The sequence below is a fragment of the Vicugna pacos genome, unplaced genomic scaffold, assembly GCF_048564905.1.
Source record: "Vicugna pacos unplaced genomic scaffold, VicPac4 scaffold_228, whole genome shotgun sequence".
Lineage (NCBI taxonomy): Eukaryota > Metazoa > Chordata > Mammalia > Artiodactyla > Camelidae > Vicugna > Vicugna pacos.
Genome location: NW_027328907.1, coordinates 32658 through 55121, shown reverse-complemented (window position 1 = coordinate 55121; position 22464 = coordinate 32658). Strand labels below are relative to the sequence as shown.

Genomic DNA, 22464 nt, shown 5'->3' with positions numbered 1-22464 from the left:
CTTTCATAGATCAGAATATATTCTGGTTAGACAGATTGGTATAATATATATGCTGTATCAGTTTTCACTTTCTCAATGGAAACGTAATTTCAATAAATCCATGGTATTTTTAAACTTCAGTTATCTTTAGGAAATGCTGTATATACTAATGATGCATAAAATTCCATATTGCCTAACTTGTACTATTGAGACTACTCTGTGTACCTCTGGCCTTACATTTTTTATCTGAAAAGTAGGGGCTGGAACAATTGATCTCCAAAGCTGTTCCCAGTGCTAACATTCTAATTTTGTTTTGTTTGCCTTTTTGTACACTTAAGTGTGAGATGTTAAGTTAAAGTCTATGATGTTTAAATGTACTTTTCTATCTCCACCATTACAGTGAGAAAGCAATGAAAGATTTTATCTTTATAAACCTACTTGTGGAATGTGCTTTGTAATATATTTAATTTTTAAAACCTCCAGAAGACAAGAGGAAACAAAATGAATACCTTTCCCATCTGAGAGGTGCCCTCCTTTCTGTACTTGACTGAGTTTAGAACCCCTGTGTTGTATGTGGCATGCCACAGTAATGCCCTTGAAGTAATCGCTAAGTAAGAAGATCAACTGTCTGGCAGTTGTAAGTAAAGGTGGCAGAGCTCCCAGGGCCAACATCAAAACAATGGCTTAACTATCCTCTGCTTGGCCATTCTCTTTCAGAGTTTCACAAATACCTAACCTGTAAGCCACCATGACAGGGAAAGTCTCTTCAGAGAGCATTCACAGGTCCCTTCGGGCTGCTACCCCTGCCTCTGAAAAGCAAAATGTAAATATACCAATTTAGGCACCAAAATACCATCTAACACTGTTTTATTAAACAAAGTTGGCTTCTGTTCAATGACACCCCCAGACACCTACCTCTACCCTGCCACCATTCCTAAAGCTACAAGAGAGTGACCACATAGCTCCAAACCTGGTCTACAAACAAGCATATTCTCCTTTCTCTCCTCATTGTCTCTTGGCAGTTGACAAAATCTTTAGAGGAGTTGGAGGAACCACTGGTGTTTAAGCCCCTACTTCACTCAAAGCCTGAACTCTTGAGTTCTAGTCCTCTCAGGACATTAGGAAGTTCACAGTCTTTGAACTCAGTCACTAAAATGACCTCAAGCTTAGCAAGTAGACAGTAGCTTCACTTCACAGGTCAGCTTGCCATGCCTGATTTAGAAGAGTTTTCTGTGCAGACAGTTGTAGTTTGTTTCTTTCAAAGACAAACCCTACTTTGTTTAGTTAATCAAATTATTAAAATCAAAATCTCTCAGAACTTCCCCAGCATTTGTAAATCCATGCTGGGGGAAGATTGGCAGAGACATGTTAAATGCACTTGAAAGCTACACCCATTTATTTCATTTAGTATTTAATGGGTATTTATTATGCACCTAGTAAAGGCGTAGAACTATCCCAGCACGGGAGATACAGCAAGAAGACTCCATCCCTGGCTTGGATCTTGACCAGAAAAACAAGGAACAAAGCTCAGAACTTTTCAGATGGAGACTCAGTTGGGCTAAATGAACATAAGTTAAAGAAATTTAGTGATAGTCTTCAATTCTATTTAGGATGGTTTGATGAACCCCAGGTATAGAAATTTCACTGATTGAAAGAAAGTTTCATAAAACCCAACCTATGAATCTAATGGAGCACCTGTCACTAGGAAACCAAAAACTAATCATATTTCTTTCCCTATATTTAAATATTGCCATGGGAAAAATAAACTTACTTTCAAGTCTAAAAATAGATGTGAAACTTTTTTCCAGCTTTATTGAGGTATAACTTACACATAATATTGCATACAAATGGCTGCAGAGAACAATAAATAGATTCTTTCTTTTCATAGATAATCGCCAACATTGAGCCGCAGAACATTTCTATCACTCTTCACAACCCTAAGAATGAACAGAAATGACAATTCCCCCTCATTATATTTTCCTTTACTGTCTCCTTAATTACATCTCTTTTAACTGTGTTATCATGGAGTGTTCGGATTTAACAATCCAAGACACTGAGGTGTTTTTATTTTACAGATCACACTTGTACATTGTGTTTTATATGCTTTGCTTTACTAAGAATTCAAAATTTTTTCTTGATCTGGGATGAAGAGGAAATTCTACGGTTTGTTGAACCCAGAATATCTTTGGCACATCTCAAATATAAAATTATTTCAATATATATAAAATTTTGTAATTCCAGGTGATGTATTTGAGGTCTATAAGGAGAATTTCCATTTCCCCACCATCCTCTCATACCTTAATTCTGTGTGATACAGGGGTCTTTCCCCACCATTCTATGAATAAAGTAGTAGTTGAAATACAGGTTGAATGCAAATAACTTTTTTCTACCTGATTCCAAGTATAACATAGGATCAATACAGAAAACTATTAAGAAAGAAATGTCCATAATCCTGTCAAGCATTGGTTAACTGGAGCGTATTTCCAACTGATTTGTTTTATCTGTATCATTTATTACTTTTGTTTTAATAAAAGAAATGGTAAAATGTATATAGTGATTTGGAGTCTGCTTTTTCCACTTAGATATATCATAGTTTCTTACATTGATTTTTTTACACTGCTTGCTGCACTGAATTTCATAAATTCCATAATTTACCTACCATAAGCTCTTACTACTTCTACTACTAGACACATAAGACTTAAATTTCTTCCAAAACTGTACATCTTTGCTCACAGCTTTGATGATTTCTTTATGATAAACTCTAAGTGGTACTGGTGGTTCAAAAGTCATGCCATTTCAAAACTTTTAACCTACAAAAAAGTTACACTAAAAACTAAAAGTATGAGTTTGTTGGTCTTCCAATATGTTTACTCATACTGTTTGGCTTTTTTATTCTTTGGCAACTAATAGGAAGAAAATGTCAACTCTTTTTGTTTGCTCTTTAATACCAGCCCTGTTACTTTTCACTTACTAGTCATACAGATTTACTTACACTTCCACAAATAAATCTTGCTTACTGTTATTTCTCCAGCATTGTTTGAGAGAATGTTTCAACAGAAAAGTTCTCCCCTTTATCCATTTCATCTAACCAATTCCTTACCATCACAACTCTAATGACATTCATTATTTCCAAGAATTTGTAATACACCCGTCCTTACTTGTCTCATGCATGTATATTTCATCTTCAATAAAGTATTTAGTTGCTCAAAAGCAAGGGCCCCATAGAGTTGAGACCCAATATGATAATGACCTGGTGTTGTTTAATAGTTCACTTTCCCAGGGTGCTCTCCTAGGAGTACAGGGGAGACACATTAGCGGCTGGGAGAGCAATGGCCAAACCTCTCATGATCTTGAAATCTATCAGGCCATGAGAGACTTCTGGAGCAGATACTCAACCACGGAAATCTCAACTATTTTCCCGAATTACGCCTGACTAATGCCAAATACTGAGCAGGTGCCCAGGACCAGTGTGGAGTCTTGAGGGGTGTCTGCCCCATGGTGACCCGCTGTCTAGGCCGCAGGTTTCTATTCTCAGGTCGATGCACTTTCTTCTTTAAACCGGCGTTTCGGAAAAGGGACAATGATGACCGTGCCAACCCTAGATTTCTTTCCACCCTTCCTACCTCGGAGGGGGTTAACAGTCTGTTTACAAAGCGGCAGTGAACCCGCCATTAACCTCAAGGTAGGTCTGCAGAGGGAGGAACCAGAGTCAGTCAGGCCTCAAGAAGGAGGCTCAAAGCTGACCTGGCCCAGGGAGGGTTAAACTCCAGCCTGGGCCCGCGCCCCCTCCCCTGGCCTGACAGCCTCCCCGGCGCCGAGGCCCCGCCTTACAGCCCGCCCATTGGCCCCGCCAGACCCTCACTTCCACCCCGGGAGTGGCCCAGGCCACGCCCACCTGCATCAGCGCTAGACACTGAATCCGGGGATTATTGCGTCTGTTAACTGATCTTTAAAAGATCTCCGCTGGGCTGGTCCCCCCTGATCTTCTCGAAAATGGCAGCGTCTTACACATCGCTCGTGGCACCTTCTGGCCGCCCTGAGAGTCCCCTTTTGGCTTGGTGCTTCTTTGGGATTCTTTTGACGGCCCTAGTGCTCCTGCTACCCATATTCTCCGGTATGTGCCTGGAGAGCCTGTGCGCACCAGAGGCAAAGTGGAGCGGGTCAGGGGGCAAGCTTACCAGAGGCGAGGGAAGGGGGAGCTTTGCTTGGTGGCTTGGGTAGGACTGTCGGGGCTGGGTCCACCCGGGGTCTTAAAGAGTTGGGGTAGAAGGCGTGGCCAGAGTGTCCCCGGGTCTGTTGTGCGGGGACCCACGGGAATGGGGACCATCTAATGTCCAAGGAGAAAATTTGCTTGGTGATGGGCACTGAGCAGTGCGGGGTGTTAGGCACCGCCAGGGTTTACTGGGGCCAAGTGGAGTCCCAAGCAAAAGCTTGTAGGGGGTTTCCAGGACTGAGCCAATTCTGGACAGGAACACAGATCTGGTGCTGGTAGTGACTGCTTGCTTTTGAGTACCCAGGTGCTTGGGATATTGTTAGTCTGGTGCTGTGTTGTGGGGAGGGTTTGCCCTGTGTTCTCTGGGAGGGGTGATGCCTTGTGAGTGGAGTGTTTGTGCCCTGCTGAAATTGTCTGGAGGAGACCCTGCAGGATGGCGTCTGGTGTGTTCTTTGTAGAATTGTCCAGCACAGTGGTGCTGGTTGTGGGGCATGAAAGCTTGTGCTTGCTTTGTGTGGGGCTGGGACACTCATGTTTTGCATTTAGCGCTCAGGTGAGAGCAGGCTCTGGGTGGGACTCCAGCTACAACCCCACCCTTCCAGTCCCCCTGCAGTGATGGAGGTGTGACTTAGGATGCCAGATGTGGCAGAAGAACACACCATACCTGTGATCTATGTGGTGATGCCAGTGACACTAGCGGCTGCAAGGCACCAATGATCACAGAGGCATAAGGAGTGATAAGGTTAACACCTTGGACAGAGGCAATAGAGGATGAAAAGTGCCCACTTGCAAATATTACCAGAGGCAGCTCAAGTAATAGAATTCAAAAGCTTGTGCTATAATGCCGCCAACTGGAGAACAAAAGAAAGGCCTCTAATTTCTAACCTGTTGAATCATTAGAATCAAATAGGTGTTCACTACATCAGAGGCACTGACAGAGGAACCATGAAGCATCATCAAGAACTATGAAGAACCACAGTAACACTGTACCAAGAATAAAATGACAACTCCTAGAAACTAAACTTAAAGTCAGGAATTGTGATCTAACTGATAGAGAATTCATTAGCTGTCATGAAGAAACTAACCATAAGAAAACTTTGAAAAGCAGTTCAATGAACTCAGGAATAAAATTAACAAACAGAATTAATACTATACCACAAGGATTAAAATGCTAAAAATAAAAAAAGACCCAAATGGAATTCCTGGAGGTGAAGAATTCAACAAATGAGATGAAGAATGTGTTAGAAAGCATTGGAAATACAGGAAACCATAAGGAATAGAAAATTAGTGAGTTCAAAGATAGAAACCTAAAAACTATACAAGTAAGAGACGAAAGAGAAATAAAATATTTTTTTTAAATGAGAAGATTCTCCAAAAGCTATCCAACTTTTTAAGGTACGGCAACCTTAAGGTAATGGATATCCCAGAAGAGAGGGAGAAGAGGGCAGAGAGTTTACTTAAAGAAATAATAAATAAGAACTTCCTCAACTTGGGAAGGAACTGGATATAGAATTTCATGAAGCTAAGAAGGCATCTAATAACCTCAGTACCTCAATGGAAAAAGACCTTCTCCAAGACACACATTAAAATTGTCCAAAGTCAATGACGAAGAATATTTAAAGCAGCCAGGGGGGAAAAAAAGGATGGTAACCTACAAAGAAACTCTCATTAGACCATCAGCAGATTTTTCAGCAGAAAACCAGTAAGGAACAGAATGACATTCTCAAGAAAATGGAGAGATAAAATTGTCACCCAAGAATACTCTACCCAGCAAAGATATCATTTAGATATGAAGGCAAAATACTTTCCTAGACAAACAAAAGTTGAGGGAGTTCCACACCAGACCTTTCTTACAAGAAATGTTGAAAGGAGCTCTCCGAACGGAAATAAAATACTTAAAATAATTGTTGGCACAGGTAGTGACTGACTTTTCTCTTTCTAAGGTGATTAATACCATCACTATTGTTTTAAGAAACAAGTTCTGGACTCTTTCATTGCCATGTCTAAGGAAAAAAATATAGCCCACAATATTTGGAGTTCACCTTTGATAATGTTAAAATACCATTTCTAATTACAGCAGTAATGGAGAATAGGTTCATAATAAAGTAATAAAACATAAATATTTTAACATGAAAGAGATGAAAGCTCTGATAAAGGGAAATGTCTGTAACTAAACCAAGGAAAAACATTTGAAGAAAGGCACAAACCAGCAGTGAAAAAAATGATGATTTGAAGATATTTCTGAAACAGTTTGGCTGGACAGTAATGAATTTGAATTTTGCTCCAAGAGTGTATAGAACTGATAATAGTGCTCTTTCAGCTCTGGCACAAGACACTAGAAATGCAGTGATGAATGAGACATGGTCCTAAGAAGGTTACAGACTTGTAGGGAGTATAAACAATAAATAATTACAATTTGAAAAGGGCATAAAAGAAGTAAATTGGGACATCATGGGGACACAACCAATTTTTTTGAGTGAGAGCTGTCAAGAGCCTCAAGGAAGAAGTGGCATCTGAGATGAAACTGAAGGATGAGTGGGTGGGAGGAACAGCAGGGTCTGTGGTCAAAGCTGAAGTGACATGGTGCATGGAGGTCGAGCGTGCTGCAGTAAGTTAAGTAATTTAACGGGCACTACACGAAACTGAATATTGTGTACAAGAGTGAGCAGGGTCCTGATAATGATAGATTTTAAAACTCTCATTAGCCATGTCAAGAAACCTTAGACATTATAATGAGAGCATCAGAGAGCCATTGAAAGGTATCTGGAGGACGGAATGGCCAGGATGACATAATACTAAGACTCTGAGCTCACCTCCTCCCAGGGGTACATCAAAATTACAACTATTTACAAAGCGACTACTGATGAGAAAAACCTGAAGACTAATAGAAAAGATCTTCTACAACTAGAGGTGTAAAAAAGGGACCAAAACAAGATGGATAGGTGGGGCAGAGATGTTGTTTAGTCAAGATATCTACCTCTGGATAGGCGACCCATAAATGGACGTTGTCATTACAATTGTCATAATTACAGTTGCAGAAGCTCTCCCCAAGGAGTGAGGCGTCAGTGCTTCACATCAGGCTCCCCAGCACAGAGCAATCGAATACATAGACTCCACACCCTGACATGAGATCAAGGGTGGAGAATGGGATTTGAGAAGCAGCTCTTTTCGGTGGTGATGACATCATGAGAGTATACATTCTCACCTGGAGGAGGAGGGTGCAGAATGCAATCAAGAGAGTTCCTCAAACAACCCATGAGGAACATCACAGTATCCAATCGAGGAGAGAAGGGAGAGTAGACAGAAGACAGGATGAAAACGAGGTGGTGGTTTGCTACCTGGAAACTAAGGAGAGAGACAGCTTTTCAGGCAGGAGAGAGTGATCAATAGCTCCAGGTGTTAAGAGTCAGGGTAACTAAAATTACTGAGGGAGAAAGTGTTAGAATGAATTTACCAAAAAGGAAGCTACTTAATGACTTTGAAAGTAATTTAAGTGGCCTATAAATGAGTGGGAATTGAGAAATAAAATTGATAGGCTAGATGCAAGAGTTCGTGTTTTGAGAAAGCAAAGAAAGTTTTAAAATGGGTTATGCAGACTGTGGAGAAGCAGCAGAATGGTCAGGTTTTGCTGAGGTTCCATTTTGGGTCAGAGACCATGATTCTCTGAAGGTACCAGCTGGGCAGGGGTGTGGGTGTGTGTTTGTGTCAGAGTTATTTTTAGTATTTGCATGCAAGTAGTGTGCTTGCACAATTTTTGCAGACGTATAGAAAACAAACAGTCCTTTTGATTCATAGCAGAGCACTATTTCACCTTCCTCAATCTCACCTGTAACATTGGGGAATTTCCTGAATGCAGCCGATCATATTATGTAACAGCATCTATTGTTAAAGTAGAGCATTGCAGCTTAATAATAATGTGTAAAGTGTCTTAAAAATAAAAACTCAGTGAGGAGACTATTTTTCTGGAATTAGGAATGTTTAGTTTGAAAGTCTCCACAGGAAGACAATTCAATGTTCTGAGAAAGAGAAGAAATTTGATTATAAAAAATGTGTGATATGAGACGCAATTATTACAGTGTATAAAGCACATAATCAACTGGTTGCCAAAGCAAACATTCTAAACTGCACATTGTTGAAAGCATGTCTTTCATGATGCATGTTACTGGGAAGAAATATTTCCAGTTATTTGAATGGGTTAAACCATCCAACTGACATTTCTTTCTCCATACAGAGCACTATATATGAGAGTCATATTAGAAATTCTTTCTTTATTATATGCTTTCAAGATAGTTACTGAAACTGAATGCATAAAACAAAGGACATTTGTATAATTTAATTATGAGCATGCTGTTAATTTGATTTCTTTCTTGATGCTTCCAGGAAATTCTAGAACGATGTTATATATTTATATCTAGAACGGAATTATGTAGTATTTCTAGCCCATGTTTTTTCCAATTGTAAAATGAGGATGTCTGATTCAGGGTATTCAGTAAATGTAATGTTATTAATAAAATTCAACTCTATGCTAATCTTCTCTTTAAACAATGTTTTTAATAACTATACCTTTTTGTTTGTTTTCTTTGGGGACAGTTGATTGAGGAATATTCATGTATCAAGCTCAGCACAGTGGAAATGTTGAAAACACTTGCTAACTGTTGAAACAATTTCAGGACCTGATGCAATGAAATGTACAGTGTTTGGAGAGAGAAGTTCAAAACTTAGAATATGATAGGAAAGGAGGGTAACATGTCACTTGTTTTAGAGTTCTCTCTTGATTGATCTTTAAGTCTAAAGACAGAGATCCAGGGAGTAAGAAAGAAAGTGTTCCTCAGGCATCAAAACAGGTCTACGTCCTTTCTCCTTAGGTCCTTAGCCTTACGGGAGAGTCCCTCTGCATTCTTTAAGCCCTTTAGGGACTTGATGTGTCTCCATCATATTATTTAACCTAATTCTCTAGCAGTTTTATAAGGTTTTCAAGTGGACAGATAATTAAAGGGAAGAGGACTTGCTGAAGTAGGAATGAAATTATTCTAGGGGTGAACCCCCCAAAAAAAGACCAGAAGTTTAAAATTCTAAAAGCATAGCAATATAGCAGCCTTACTGTTAAGATATATTGGATGAACAGCCCAAACAGCTACTTCAGGGAGCTTCTAAGAGAATACATGATCCATTAATCAGTGAAGGAAGATTAAATTATGTTTACAGTAATGTTCAAGAAAGCAATTTTTTTCATGCAAGGCTATTCAAAGTAGTAAAATTTTATGTTTAAAGAGTGTCCATTTATTTATAAAATGTTCAATTTACTAATGTGAAACAAATGAAAGGAAATTATATTTTTAAAATACTTTGGCCCATATTGATTTTGATCTATGAAATCCACAATGCTCATTTGACATTTACCTCTTACCACAGCATTTCTTGAGTATCAACTGACTACAGAACGTAGTAGAAAAAGAAAACATACGATCCCTGACCTCTAAGACGTTGTATTCCTAGAGGAAACTGAGCCTGAAGTGATAAGTGATCATATGCTTTTGTTTAAAATTATGGAATAGTAATTCGAACAGAGTGCTGTATACTATAAGAAAATAATGCAGTTTTGAGATGAATTTAGAAAGAAGTGGAAAGGATGCATACCTGTAGCTATGTATATTTGAAAAACAAAAGCACTGATGCCTCTCTTCAATTTACTGTTGAATGAAAGTTCACCTTGTTCCCCAACAAACCAAAAGCTAATAGGTTGTTCTTTAAAGTAAGCAAGGCACATACTCCACTGCTGCCACCACTTGGGTAAAAGCATGGGACCCAAAAGAATTTAAAATCTTGCCAAGTGCCTTTCTATGTATTCCACACTACCTAACTGATGCCAGGGCCGCAGTCCCTGACTGGTGAATGAGATGAAGTACTTCATTTTCATGTTCTTACTCTCTTATACCTAGATGCCTGTGATAGTCCAAGATTTCAAACTATGAAGCTCCAAGGTGCAGCTAAACCCAGCTACCGTTCTGGAGAAACTGTAAAATATGAGTGTCGCCCAGGTTACAAGCCCATTTTTCCTCCTCTTCCCACCTTTACAGTTTGTCGGGATGATAATACATGGGCACAACTAATGGAGGCTTGTACACGTAAGTAAACAAAAATTTTTTGTATTGCTCTGGAGAATTCCACACATCTTAGCATGCGTATTCTACTACTGCAGTAATGCTTTTCTCGTGTGAATGTAGGTTTTAGATGGCAATGCAATTGTTTAGGCTAAAAAATCCCCAAGGAATCTTCTTTGCAATTGGTTGCCTGGGTAAGTGTGAATCATGTTTGGCCATATAGTAAAGAAGGAAAATCATATTTAAGTAAATAATAAGATTCCCATGAATTCAAGCAAGCAATGTAGAATTCTGAATTTGACTCAAATCTATTTTGAAATTGGTATAAAACAACAAATTTGAATATTTTCTTTTAGGAAAATTATGTCCTAATCTAGGAGATCCTGTTAATGGCCAAGTTATCTACGTAAATGAAAGCTTTGCATTTGGTACACAAGCTCATTTTGTTTGTAATGAGGGGTAAGTAAGATGCTCCTTAGAGGAAATAAGGTTGAATGTGACTAATTCCATTTTTGTATTGCTATTCTTCTTAAGCATTTCCTGTAAAGTTGATTTCATTTTGCTTTCTATGTGATGTCACACTTGTAGCCAAACAACTCTTGCTAATTTATGAAGACTGAAAAGGTGGGTAATTAGAAAGAAATTTAAATTGAAGGAAAGCAAAACTGTATAATACTTACCATATGTAATAATAAGCCTATTTTAAGCATTAAAATGTAGTAATTATGGTAACTTTATTCTTGGCAATAAAGTGTACCCTGTATAAATGGCCAATTCTCAGAGTTGAAGTGGGGCTTATGGAAATGGGAGGTAGAATTGCCAACCAAAGATATTCTTATATTGAGATAATCTGTAAAGTTTTACCAGATCTAAATTGACCTGCTTAGCCCAGACCATAATGTTGATGATAATCTCTTAGTTGGAAAACCTTATTTTTTGAGACTGCTACAAAGGAATGAAGCATCTCAGAAAGAAGTACTGAGTATTTAATAATAGCTTTTGTTCTACAAAGTTTCTTTAATAATACATATTGGGGATCCTGGGCATATATTTTAAATATTAATTTAGAGGGTAAATGTAATACAGTGTGGAAATGAAACAGGTTTTTAAATATTTGCTTTAATCATACTTTGTTGAATTCATTTAATAGTTCTAATATTTTTGTGTATGTGAGGAATCTTCCAAGTTTTATAAATATAAAATTATATCATCTGCAAAAGGTGATAATTTTAATTCTTCCCTTTCAAGTTGGATGCTTTTTATTTCTTTTTCTTGTTTAATTGCTCTAGCCAGAACTTCCAGTACCATATTGAATAGAAGTGGTAAAAGTGGCCATCCTTGCCTTTTCTCATCTTGGAGAAAAAGTTTTTAGCTTTTCCCCATTAAGTGTGGTATTTGCTATGTGTTCCATGTATTGCATTTATTATTTTGAGACAGTTTCCATCTTCTCCTAGTTTGCTGGATATTTTTATCATGAAATATGTTGAATTTTGTCAAATGCTCTTTCTGCATCAATTGAGATGATCATGTTGGGTTTTTGTTTCTCTTCATGCTGTTGATGTGGCATATTAATTACAATGATTGACTTTCATATGTTAAGCCATCTTGGCACTCCAGAAATAATTCTCAATTGGTCACAGTTTTTAATCGTTTTTATACATTGATGAACTGCTTGCCAGCATTATGTTGAGGATTTTTGTATCAGTGTTTATAAGTGATGTTATTTTGTAGCTTGCTTTCTTGTAGTATCTTTATCTGGTTTTGGTATCATGGTAATACTGGTCTCAGAATAGGTTTGGAAGACTTTAATTCCCTCTGCTAGTTTTGAGTTTAGTTTATCTTTCTCTGGTTCCTTAAGTTGTAAAGTTAGGTTGTTTATTTTCTTCCATTTTATTGAAGTACAGTCGATTTACAGTGTTGTGTTAATTTCTGGTGTATAGCATAGTGTTTCATTTATACATATATATGTACATATATACACATATATATTTCTTTTCATAATCTTTTTCATTATAGGCCATTACAAGGTATTGAATATAGTTCCCTGAGCTATACTGTAGGACTTCCTTGCTTATTTATTTTATATATAGTAGTTATGTTGTTTATTTTATGTCTTCTTACTTTCAATTGAAGAATAATTTACCTACAAATTATGTTAGTTCCAGGTGCATCACATAGGATTTTGATATTTTTATACATTTCAAAACGATCACAATAAGTCTAGTTACCATCTGTCATCATACAAAGTTACTACAATTTATTGACTATTTCTCCCATACTGTACATTTCATCTTTGTGACTTATTTCTTTTGTAACTAGGAGTTTGTGCCTCTTAATTCCCCTCACCCTCTTCACTCCTCCCTCCACCCCTTCCCTCTGCCAACCACCCTTTTGTTCTCTGTAACAGGAGTCTGTTTCCATTTCTTTGTATTTCTTCATTTGTTTTGTGTTTAAATTGAGCATGTAGGTGAAATAATACAGTATTTGTATTTTTCTGTCAGACTTATCTCACTTAGCATAATATTCTTTTGAGCCCATCCATGTTGTTGCAAATGGCAAGATTTCCCTGTTTTATGACTGCTAGATTCCAGTGTGTGTGTGTATCACATCTTCTTAATCCAGTCATTCTGTTGAAGGGCACATAGTTTGCTACCATATATATTTTGGCTGTTTTAAAGAATGTTGAAATGAACGTACGGGTGCATATACTTTTTTGAATTAATGGTTTTCGAATGAATGGTTTTCTTATCTTCAGAAAGATACCCAGAAGTGAAATTGATGGATCATATGGAGGCTCTATTTTTATCTTTTTCAGGAGCCTCCATAGTGTTTTCCAAAATGGCTGTATCAACTTACGTGATTTTTCTTTTTCCCCACATCTTGACCAACACTTGTTATTTGTTGTCTTTTTGATCACAGTCATTCTGATAAGTGTGAGATGATTGATCATTGTGGTTTTGTTTTGCATTTCCCTGATGACCAGATGTTGATCATCTTTTCATATGCCTGGTGGCCATCTGTGGGTCTTCTCTGGAAAAATGTCTATTCAAGTGCTCTGCCCATTTTTTTTAACATTTTTTATTGATTTATAATCATTTTACAATGTTGTGTCAAATTCCAGTGTTCAGCACAATTTTTCAGTCATTCATAGACATATACACATTCATTGTCACATTTTTTTCTCTGTGATTTATCATAACATTTTGTGTATATTTCCCTGTGCTATACAGTGTAATCTTGTTTATCTATTCTACAATTTTGAAATCCCAGTCTATCCCTTCCCATCCTCCACCCCCCTGGTAACCACAAGTCTGTATTCTCTGCCCATGAGTCTATTTCTGTCCTGTATTTATGCTTTGTTTTTGTTTGTTTGTTTGTTTTTGTTTTTGTTTTTTAGATTCCACATATGAGTGATCTCATATGGTATTTTTCTTTCTCTTTCTGGCTTACTTCACTTAGAATGACATTCCCCAGGAGCATCCATGTTGCTGCAAATGGCATTATGTTGTCGGTTTTTATGGCTGAGTAGTATTCCATTGTATAAATATACTACATCTTCTTTATCCAGTCACCTGTTGATGGACATTTAGGCTGTTTCCATGTCTTGGCTATTGTAAATAGTGCTGCTATGAACACTGGGGTGCAGGTGTCATCCTGAAGTAGGGTTCCTTCTGGATACAAGCCCAGGAGTGGGATTCCTGGGTCATATGGTAAGTCTATTCTTAGTCTTTTGAGGAATCTCCACACTGTTTTCCATAGTGGCTGCACCAAACTGCATTCCCACCAGCAGTGTAGGAGGGTTCCCCTTTCTCCACAGCCTCTCCACAAACTTTTGGTCAACTCATCTTCGACAAAGGAGGCAAGAATATACAATGGAATAAAGACAGTCTCTTCAGCAAATGGTGTTGGGAAAACTGGACAGCAGCATGAAAAACAATGAAGCTAGAACACTCTCTTACACCATATACAAAAATCAACTCAAAATGGATTAAAGACTTAAACAAGACAAGATACAATAAACCTCCTAGAGGAAAACATAGGCAAAACATTATCTGACATACATTTCAAAAAGTTTCTCCTAGAAGAAATAAAAGCAAGAATAAACAAATGGGACCTAATGAAACTTACAAGCTTCTGCACAGCAAAGGAAACCAGAAGTAAAACAAGAAGAAAACCTACGGAATGGGAGAAAATTTTTGCAAGTGAAACCGACGAAGGCTTGATCTTCAGAATATATAAGCAGCTCATACGACTCAATAAGAAAAAAATAAACAACCCAATCCAAAAATGGGCGGAAGACCTAAACAAGCAATTCTCCAAGGAAGACATACAAATGATCCAAAAGCACATGAAAAAATGCTCTGCCCATTTTTTTATGTTGAGTTGTATAAGTTGTATATTTTGAATATAGCATTCTATTAGATATATCATTTAGAAATATCTTCTCCCAGTTCATTTGTTGATAATTTCCTTTGCTGTGTGAAAATGTTTAGTCTGAGGTAGTCCCATTTGTTTATGTTTGCTTTTGCTTCCCTTACAGAGGAGACATATCTGAAAAAATATTTCTAAGACTGGTATCAAAGAACATATTACCTGTGTTTTCTGCCAAAAGTTGTACAGTTTCAGTCTTATATTTAAGCCTTCAATCTATTTGTATTTTATTTTTGCTTATGGTTTAAGAAAGTAGTCCAGTTTGATTCTTTTGCATGTATCTATCCATTTTTCCCAGAACTATTTATTCAAGAGATTATCTTTGCCCCATTGTATATTCTTGCCTCTTTTGCCCTAGATTGACCATATAAGCATGGGTATATTTCTGGTCTCTCTATTCTGTTTCATTGATCTGTGTGTTTGGTTTTTATAACACGTTGTTTTGATTACTGTAGCTTCAAAGTGTGCTTTGAAATAAGGGAGTGTTATACCTCCAGCTTTGTTCTTTCTCAAGATTATTTTGGTTACCTGGAGTTTATCATGTTTTCATACAAATTTTAGAATTCGTTCCAATGCTGTGAAAAATGCCGTTAGTATTTTAATAGGAATTGCAGTGAATCTGTAGATTGTCTTGGGGAATATGGCCATTTTAACAATATTTATTCTTCTAATTCATGAGTGTGGTATACCATTCCATTTTTTTCTGTCATCTTCAATTTCTCTCATCACAGTGTGTAGTTTTCTAAGTACAGGTCCTTTACCTCCTTGGTTAGGTTTATTCCTGTGTGCTTTATTCTTTTGATGCAGTTATAAATGGAATTGTTTTATTAATTTATCTTGCTGATTGTTTATTGTTAGTATATAGAAACACAACCAACTTCTGTATATTAATTTTGTATCCTGCAACTTTACTGAATTTATTTTTTAGTTCTGGGAGTTTTGACAGCATCTTTAGGATTTTCTGTATGGCAGTTTTAGTTCCTCCTTTCCAATATGGATTCCTTTTATGTCTTTTTCTTGTTTGATGGCTGTGGCAATGGCTTCTAATACTATGTTGAATAAAAGTGGCAAGAGTGTGAATCCCTGCCTTGTTCCTTTCTTAGAGGAAAAGTTTTCATATTCTTACTGGTGGTTATGATATTAGCTGTAAGCTTGTCATATATGGCCTTTATTATGTTAAGGTATATTCCCTCTATATTCACATTGTTGAGAATTTTCATCATAAATAAAAGTCGAGTTTGTTGAAAAGCTTTCTCTGCAATCTGTGTGATAATCTGTGATTTTTACCCTTTAACTTGTTAATGTTATATCACATTGATTTGCAATATTGAACCATTCATGCATCCCTAGGATAAATCTCACTTGCTTGTGGTGTATGATACTTTTCAAATATTTTTAATTTGTTTGCTAGTATTTTGTTAAGGATTTTTGCATCTATGTTCATAAGGATGTTGGTCTGTAATTTTCTTTTGTTGTGGCATCTTTGTATGGTTTTTAGTATCAGGGTAATGCTAGTCTTGTAAAATGCTTTGGAAGCATTCCTTCCACTTCAATGTTTTGGAATAGTTTGATACAGATAGGTGTTAACTCTTTTTTTTTAAATGAGTTATAGTTGATTTACAATATTATATTAGTTTCAGATGTACAACATAGTGAATCAAAATTTTAATAGATGATACTCCATTTATAGTTATCATAAAATATTGGCAATATTCCCTGTGCTGTGAAATATAGTTTGAGAAGGATAGATGTCAACTCTTCTCTAAATATTTGCTTGAACTCCCCTGTGTGAAGCCATCTGATTCTGGAATTTTGTTTATTGAGAGTATTTTTATTAGTAATTTAATTTAATTACTGATATTTGGTCAATTTGTATTTTCTATTTCTTCCTTGTTCAATCTTAGGAGATTTACATTTCTAGGAATTTGAGCATTTCTTCTAGGTTATTCATTTTATTGCCATATAGTTTTCATAGAAATCTTTTATGATCCTTTGTATTTCTGGGATGTTGGTTGTAAGTTCTCATTTTTGACTTCAGATTATCTTGATTTGGGTCCTTTTTTTTTTTTTTTGATGAGTCTGGCTAAAGGTTTATCACTTTTGCTTATCTTTTCAAAGTACCAGCTCTTTGTTTCATTGATCATTTCTATTTGTTTTAGTCTCATTTATTTCTGCCTTGATCTTTATGATTTCTTTCCTTCTACTAACTTTGGGTTTTCTTTGTTCTTTTTCTAGTTTCATTAGGTGTAAGATTATGTTGTTTAATTGAGATTTTTCTTACTTCCTGAGGTAAGACTGTATTGCTATAAACTATCCTCATAGAAATGCCTTTGGTGTGTCCCATAGATTTCGGATCATTGTGTTTTTGTTTCATTTGTCTCCAGGTTTTTTTTTTAATTTCTTCTTTGATTACATTAGTGACCCATTGGTTGTTTAGTAGCACATTGTTTAGCCTCCATGTGTTTCTGTTTCTAGTTGATTTCTAGTCTCATGCCATGTTTTCCAGGTTAGGGAAGTTTTCAGCTACTCTTTTTAAAAATAAGTTCCCTGCTCCTTTCTCTCTTTCTTCTTTTTCTGGGGTGTCTATCATGTGAATTATTTAGTATACTTTTTTTATTGTCCCAGAGGTCTCTTAAACCATCCTCACATTTTCAAATTCTTTTTTTTTCTAATCAGCTTGAGTGATTTTCACTATTCTGTCTCCCAGTTGCTAATCCATTATTCAGTATTATCTAATCTGCTGTTGAATCCTTCTAGTTTATTTTTTATTTCAATCATCATATTCTTCAGGTCTGTTTAGGTCTTGAAATATGTAAGATTTACCAAAATGTGACACAGCAACACAAAGTGAGCAAACATTGTTGGAAAAATGGTGCCAATTGACTTGTTCAGTGCAGGACTGCCACAAAACTTCAGTTTGTTAGAAATTTAATAAAGTGAAGAACAATAAGATCAGATATGCCTGTATCCTGATCTAAAGAGTATTAATAAGAGCTTAAATTTACCTAGTACTCACTATGTGCCAGATGCTAACTTACCCAGTCCTCAAAACAGTCACATGAGGTATGTACTATTATTCTCCTTTTCATAGATGAGGAAACCGAGCAAAAGAAACATTAAGGGACTCATCCAAGTTCAAATAAGAAGTGAGTCTCAGAGCTGGAACCTGGATGCAGGCAGGCAAGCTCTAGGGCCTGATCTCTCTACTCAGTCCCCACTGAGCAGAATGGTGTGAGCAAAAGCACAGAAGTGAATGTGTGATGCGTTTGCCTGAGACAGCAAAGAGGGCCAGACTGACAGGCATTACAGAGCAATTTGGATATCTTGCTGTAGGCCAATGTGTATTCACATGCAGAATCTCTTTATTTGATTAAGTTGCAAATTTAGCACTTCCATTTATATTTTTAAAGAAACTTCTCCCTCAAATTACTATAGTGCAGAAAAATAGCCATATACAAATGTTTTCCTTATTAAGTGTATCTTGCATTTGCTAAAGAACATAGTAACTTTTCTTTTCTCATATAGTTTTTACATAATTGGAGAAAAAATTCTACATTGTGAAATTTCTGAAAATACTGTGGCCTGGAATGATAATCCCCCAATATGTGAAAGTAAGCATGTTCTCTTTTTAAACTATAGCGCAGAAGTTCTCAGATTTTTTTTGGCCTGGGGACCCCTTTAAGCTTTTAAATTAACATAGACACCAAAGAACTTTACTTTATGTGGGTTATATCTCTTAATATTTATTATACTGCAGTTAAAACTGAAAAGATTTTTAAATAACTATTTATTAGTTCATTTTTAAGAAGAGTAAACTTAATACATGCTAACACACGCAATATATTTTTATAAAAAAATCAAAATTTTCCAAAGCCAAAAGTGAGAATAGTGACATTGTTCTACAGCTTTCCAACTTTCTTTAATATCTGGACTCACTCTGCGGCAAAATCACACAATTTGTAGCCTCTAGAAAATTTCACCATATGCTTATAAGAATGGCAGTGAAAAATGACAGTAATACTTCGTGCTAAAATGAACTACCAATTTAGTGAGTGGATATTTATAAACCATAAAGCATTTCTCAACTAGCACTGAGTTGTGCTTTTAATCACAAGTGTATTTTAGCATTATATTGTCAGCACCTTTTATGATGATAGCAAAACTTAGCATACCCTTGCAGGTAAATAGATGTATTTCATATTTTGTAGAAGTATTTAAGAAAACAAGTTTTACTCTAAAAGTTAATTTCTATATTAACGATTTAAACTTAGGATAATACATTTTCACATAGAGACTTTCTTCTAAATGGATGTTGGATTCACAACTAGCTTATAGATCATATGTAAGTAAATTTTTTAAAGGCAATTCATGAGACTTCACTAATACCATCGATCTTTTCCCTTGACCTTATGCCCTTTTCCCCCCTTTTCAAGAGATTAAGTGTTCACGACCTACAGAAATAGAAAATGGAAGATACACCAATAGCCACAAGGATATTTTTGAATATAATGAAGCAGTAACTTATATTTGTGATCCTTCGAGTGGACCAGATGAATACTCACTTGTTGGAGAGAGCAGGCTTGTTTGTGTTGGGAGTGACACATGGAGTAGTGACGCTCCTCAGTGTAAAGGTAATAATTTCCATTTATTCCCTTCTTCATGTGTAAATACTGCGGAAACACTTTGTAAATAGTTTTACCAACAAGTAAATGAAATAGCCATATGTACTTGCTCCTCCTGCTAAATTGACTTCCAAGTTAATCTAATATAGGCCAAATCAAATAAAAAATAGTTCTAGTTGTAGAGTTCCCCACCTGTCACCCCACGTCCTTCACTTTCCAATTTACACATCATGAACTACTGCAATACGTATGAGTTAGGATTTTTGTTTGTTTGAAAGCATCAGAAAACTCAGCACATACTGGCTTTAAAAATTAGAAAGTTTTATCATGTATTACAAGACCTCTGAAAGTTCTGGGCACAGGAAATGGTAAATTGTAAAAGACGAATAAGATTGTTAAACTCTAGACGAAACTTACTTAAACAACAATGTCTAATGATTACACAGTGATCAAAAGCAGGGAGACACTGAAGGGGCTTTGACTCTTAAAGAAGGATCCACAAAATAATAATAAAATATTTATTCCTTTCAAGTGTACATGGAACATTCTCTAACACCATATTTTAGGTAGTAATTTTAACACATTTCTAAAAAATTGAAACTATTACCAGTACATTTTCTGATCATAATAGAATGAATGTAGAACTCAAAAGAAGGTATATGTTAGACATCCAAATATTTGAAAAGTGTGCAAGACACTTCCAAGTAACCCATGATTCAAAGAAGCAGTCTCATGGAAATTAGGAAGTGTTTTGAATTAAATAAAAATGAAAACACAACATATTAATATATCAAAATTGTGGGACAGCAAAAGCAGCATTGTTTAGAAGGATACCTGTAGTATGAAATGCATATATTAGAAAAAGAGAAAAATCTCAAATCAATAATCTAAGCTTCCCCCTTAAGATACTAAAAAAGAAAAGCAAATTAGACCCCAAACAGGAAAACACAAGGGAATAATACAGAGAAAAATTTATAAAATTGAAAAAGAAACAAAATAGAGATAATTAAAGAAATAAACACCTGGTTCTTGGAGAAGGTGGTAAAAAAGATAAACCTACAGACAATCTGACAGAAAAAAGAAGATAGAAGTTACCAATATTAAGAGTGAAAAAGAGGGCATTACTGTATATCCTGAAGACGTTTTAAGAATAAATGAGAATAAAACAAACCACTTTATGCCTATAAATTTGACAACTTAAACCTTTTCACAACATATTCAAATAGACTTATTTCACCAAAGAAGATATGTGGGTGCCAAAAAAGTATATGAAAATTTTCAATATCATTAGTAAGTAATAACATAAATGTAATTTAACAACACAATGAGATACCACTAAACGCCTATTCGAATGGCTGAAATTAAAAAGAAAAACTAATACCACATTTTGATGAAGTTTAAGTATTTGGAACTCTAATACATTGCTATAAGAATGCAAAGTAATATGACCATTTTGGAACACAGTTTGGCGATTTCTTATAGAGTGAAGCATATATTTAAGGCACTACTCAGAAATTCCAGTGAAATGAAAACATTTACATATAGAAACCTGCATGAGAATTTTCATAGCATCCTTAGTCATTGTCATCCTACTACAGAAACAAGCCACATGTCCTTCAACTGGTGAATGGAGGAACAACCTTGGTATATCCATACAATATAATATATAACACTCTGCAGTAAAAATGAATGAGCTTTTAATCCATGCAACAACAGGAATGAATAAAGCACCTAGAATTCCCTATCAAAGAGGAGTCTTTCAGCTGAAGGTGAAATAAATAAAAACAGTTTCAGATAAACAAAAGTTAAGAGAACTTGTGATAAGCTGACCTGAACACATGAATTGATAAGGAAGTTCTGGTGGAAGAGAAATGATACCTGATGGAAATTCAGATCCACAGGAAAGGAGGAGGAACACTTCTGGTTTAAAAGGCTTTCTGCTATCTGGCCCTCAGTTATTTCTCAGATTTACTCTCATAAGATGTCCTCTGAACTCCCTGCCCAGCCCAGCACTTTTTGGTTTTGGTTTCTTTTTTTTTTTTTTCCAGATTCTGCAAAACATAATCTTGAAGTCAATCTAGAGGGCATGACCTGTGTTTTACTTCTGAAGAAGTAGAGTAGAGTGGGGAATACCAGAGTACATCAGCCTGAAGACTAAACATTTTGCATGGCTGGATTTTTCAACTTTTAAGTTTGAGTATTTAAAGTATTACCTTCTCCAAAAAGTCTTCACTACCTTTTTAAAAGATCAGGGAACTCTAACTAGTGTCACCATGATCTTTAAAAAAACAGTCCCAGAGCTAAATGGTATCAAAAGTTGCTTTTGAATTTAACCTGAATTTGTATCTGGTAGTCAGACCTTTCTCAAAACTCTATAGTAATGGGGAAAAAATTAGGAAAGCCAATAAACTGTAATGGCAGTCTGTTCTAGGTGGAAAAACGTTCTTAGATTTCTCTAAATCTGTTTGCTTGGAAATCAAATGCACAAATATAAAGTCTTTTGTTTTTTCAGTTAACATCTTGCCTTTCATTTCTTGCCTCTTTCTTCCCACTGGAAGTTACTGCTTTGTGCTATGTGAAAGTAACTTTCCATTAATTTTGGAATTTTTTCACTCTTCAGTGGTCAAATGTATCTACCCAATTGTCGATCATGGAACCATGGTATCAGGATTTAGAGCAAAATATTACTACAAAGCAGAAGTTGTATTTGAATGTGACAAGGGTTTTAGCCTTCGTGGCAAAAGCAGAATTGTCTGTGGCGCAGACAGTACTTGGGAGCCTGAGTTGCCAACATGTGTTAAAGGTACAAAGAGTATCTTTTTCCTTCTTGTTTTTTTTTTTCAAGATTTTTATTTTTTTGACATTAGACATCAATGATACAGACTAATTGAAAAGCAACAACTTTAGTAATTATCTTTCTTGTATTCATTTCCACGATAGATGCATGACTTCAAATTAACAAAGAAATCTGGCATGATGTTTTTATTTTTTTATAGGCTATTTACATCACACAGGCATATAAATGTATCTTGTTGAGTGTTTTTACATGTAAAGGGGATAGCAATCATTTTTCAGAATAAATTAAAGTATGTGCATGTTTACCTAAATAAGCACAAAA

At 36.0% G+C, this 22464-nt stretch overlaps 1 protein-coding gene and 1 long non-coding RNA gene across 7 annotated transcripts in view; one reads left to right on the top strand and one right to left on the bottom strand.

The window, feature by feature from the left end:
* Positions 1-500: 500 nt before the first annotated feature.
* Positions 501-3748, bottom strand: LOC140695474 (uncharacterized). Of its 3 annotated transcripts, XR_012071153.1 has the most exons (3): positions 3603-3748; positions 1809-1916; positions 501-788 (listed from the first exon to the last, which is right to left on the bottom strand). It is a non-coding gene; the product is annotated as an uncharacterized lncRNA (long non-coding RNA). The 3 variants fall into 3 exon arrangements; XR_012071154.1 differs by lacking the exon at positions 501-788 and having other exon boundaries at positions 1766-1916; positions 3138-3748; XR_012071152.1 differs by lacking the exon at positions 501-788 and having other exon boundaries at positions 1766-1916.
* Positions 3749-3900: 152 nt separating this feature from the next.
* The window catches only part of LOC102537934 (membrane cofactor protein), a 32556-nt gene continuing 13992 nt past the window's right edge, over positions 3901-22464 (top strand). For all 4 annotated transcript variants that reach the window (XM_072958207.1, XM_015234714.3, XM_072958208.1 and 1 more), the window contains exons 1-6: positions 3901-4093; positions 10132-10317; positions 10650-10752; positions 18250-18335; positions 19158-19355; positions 21967-22149. In XM_072958207.1, the coding sequence (XP_072814308.1) occupies positions 3973-4093; positions 10132-10317; positions 10650-10752; positions 18250-18335; positions 19158-19355; positions 21967-22149 (877 nt within the window). In that variant the 5' untranslated portion in view covers positions 3901-3972. The remainder of the gene's footprint in view (positions 4094-10131; positions 10318-10649; positions 10753-18249; positions 18336-19157; positions 19356-21966; positions 22150-22464) is intronic.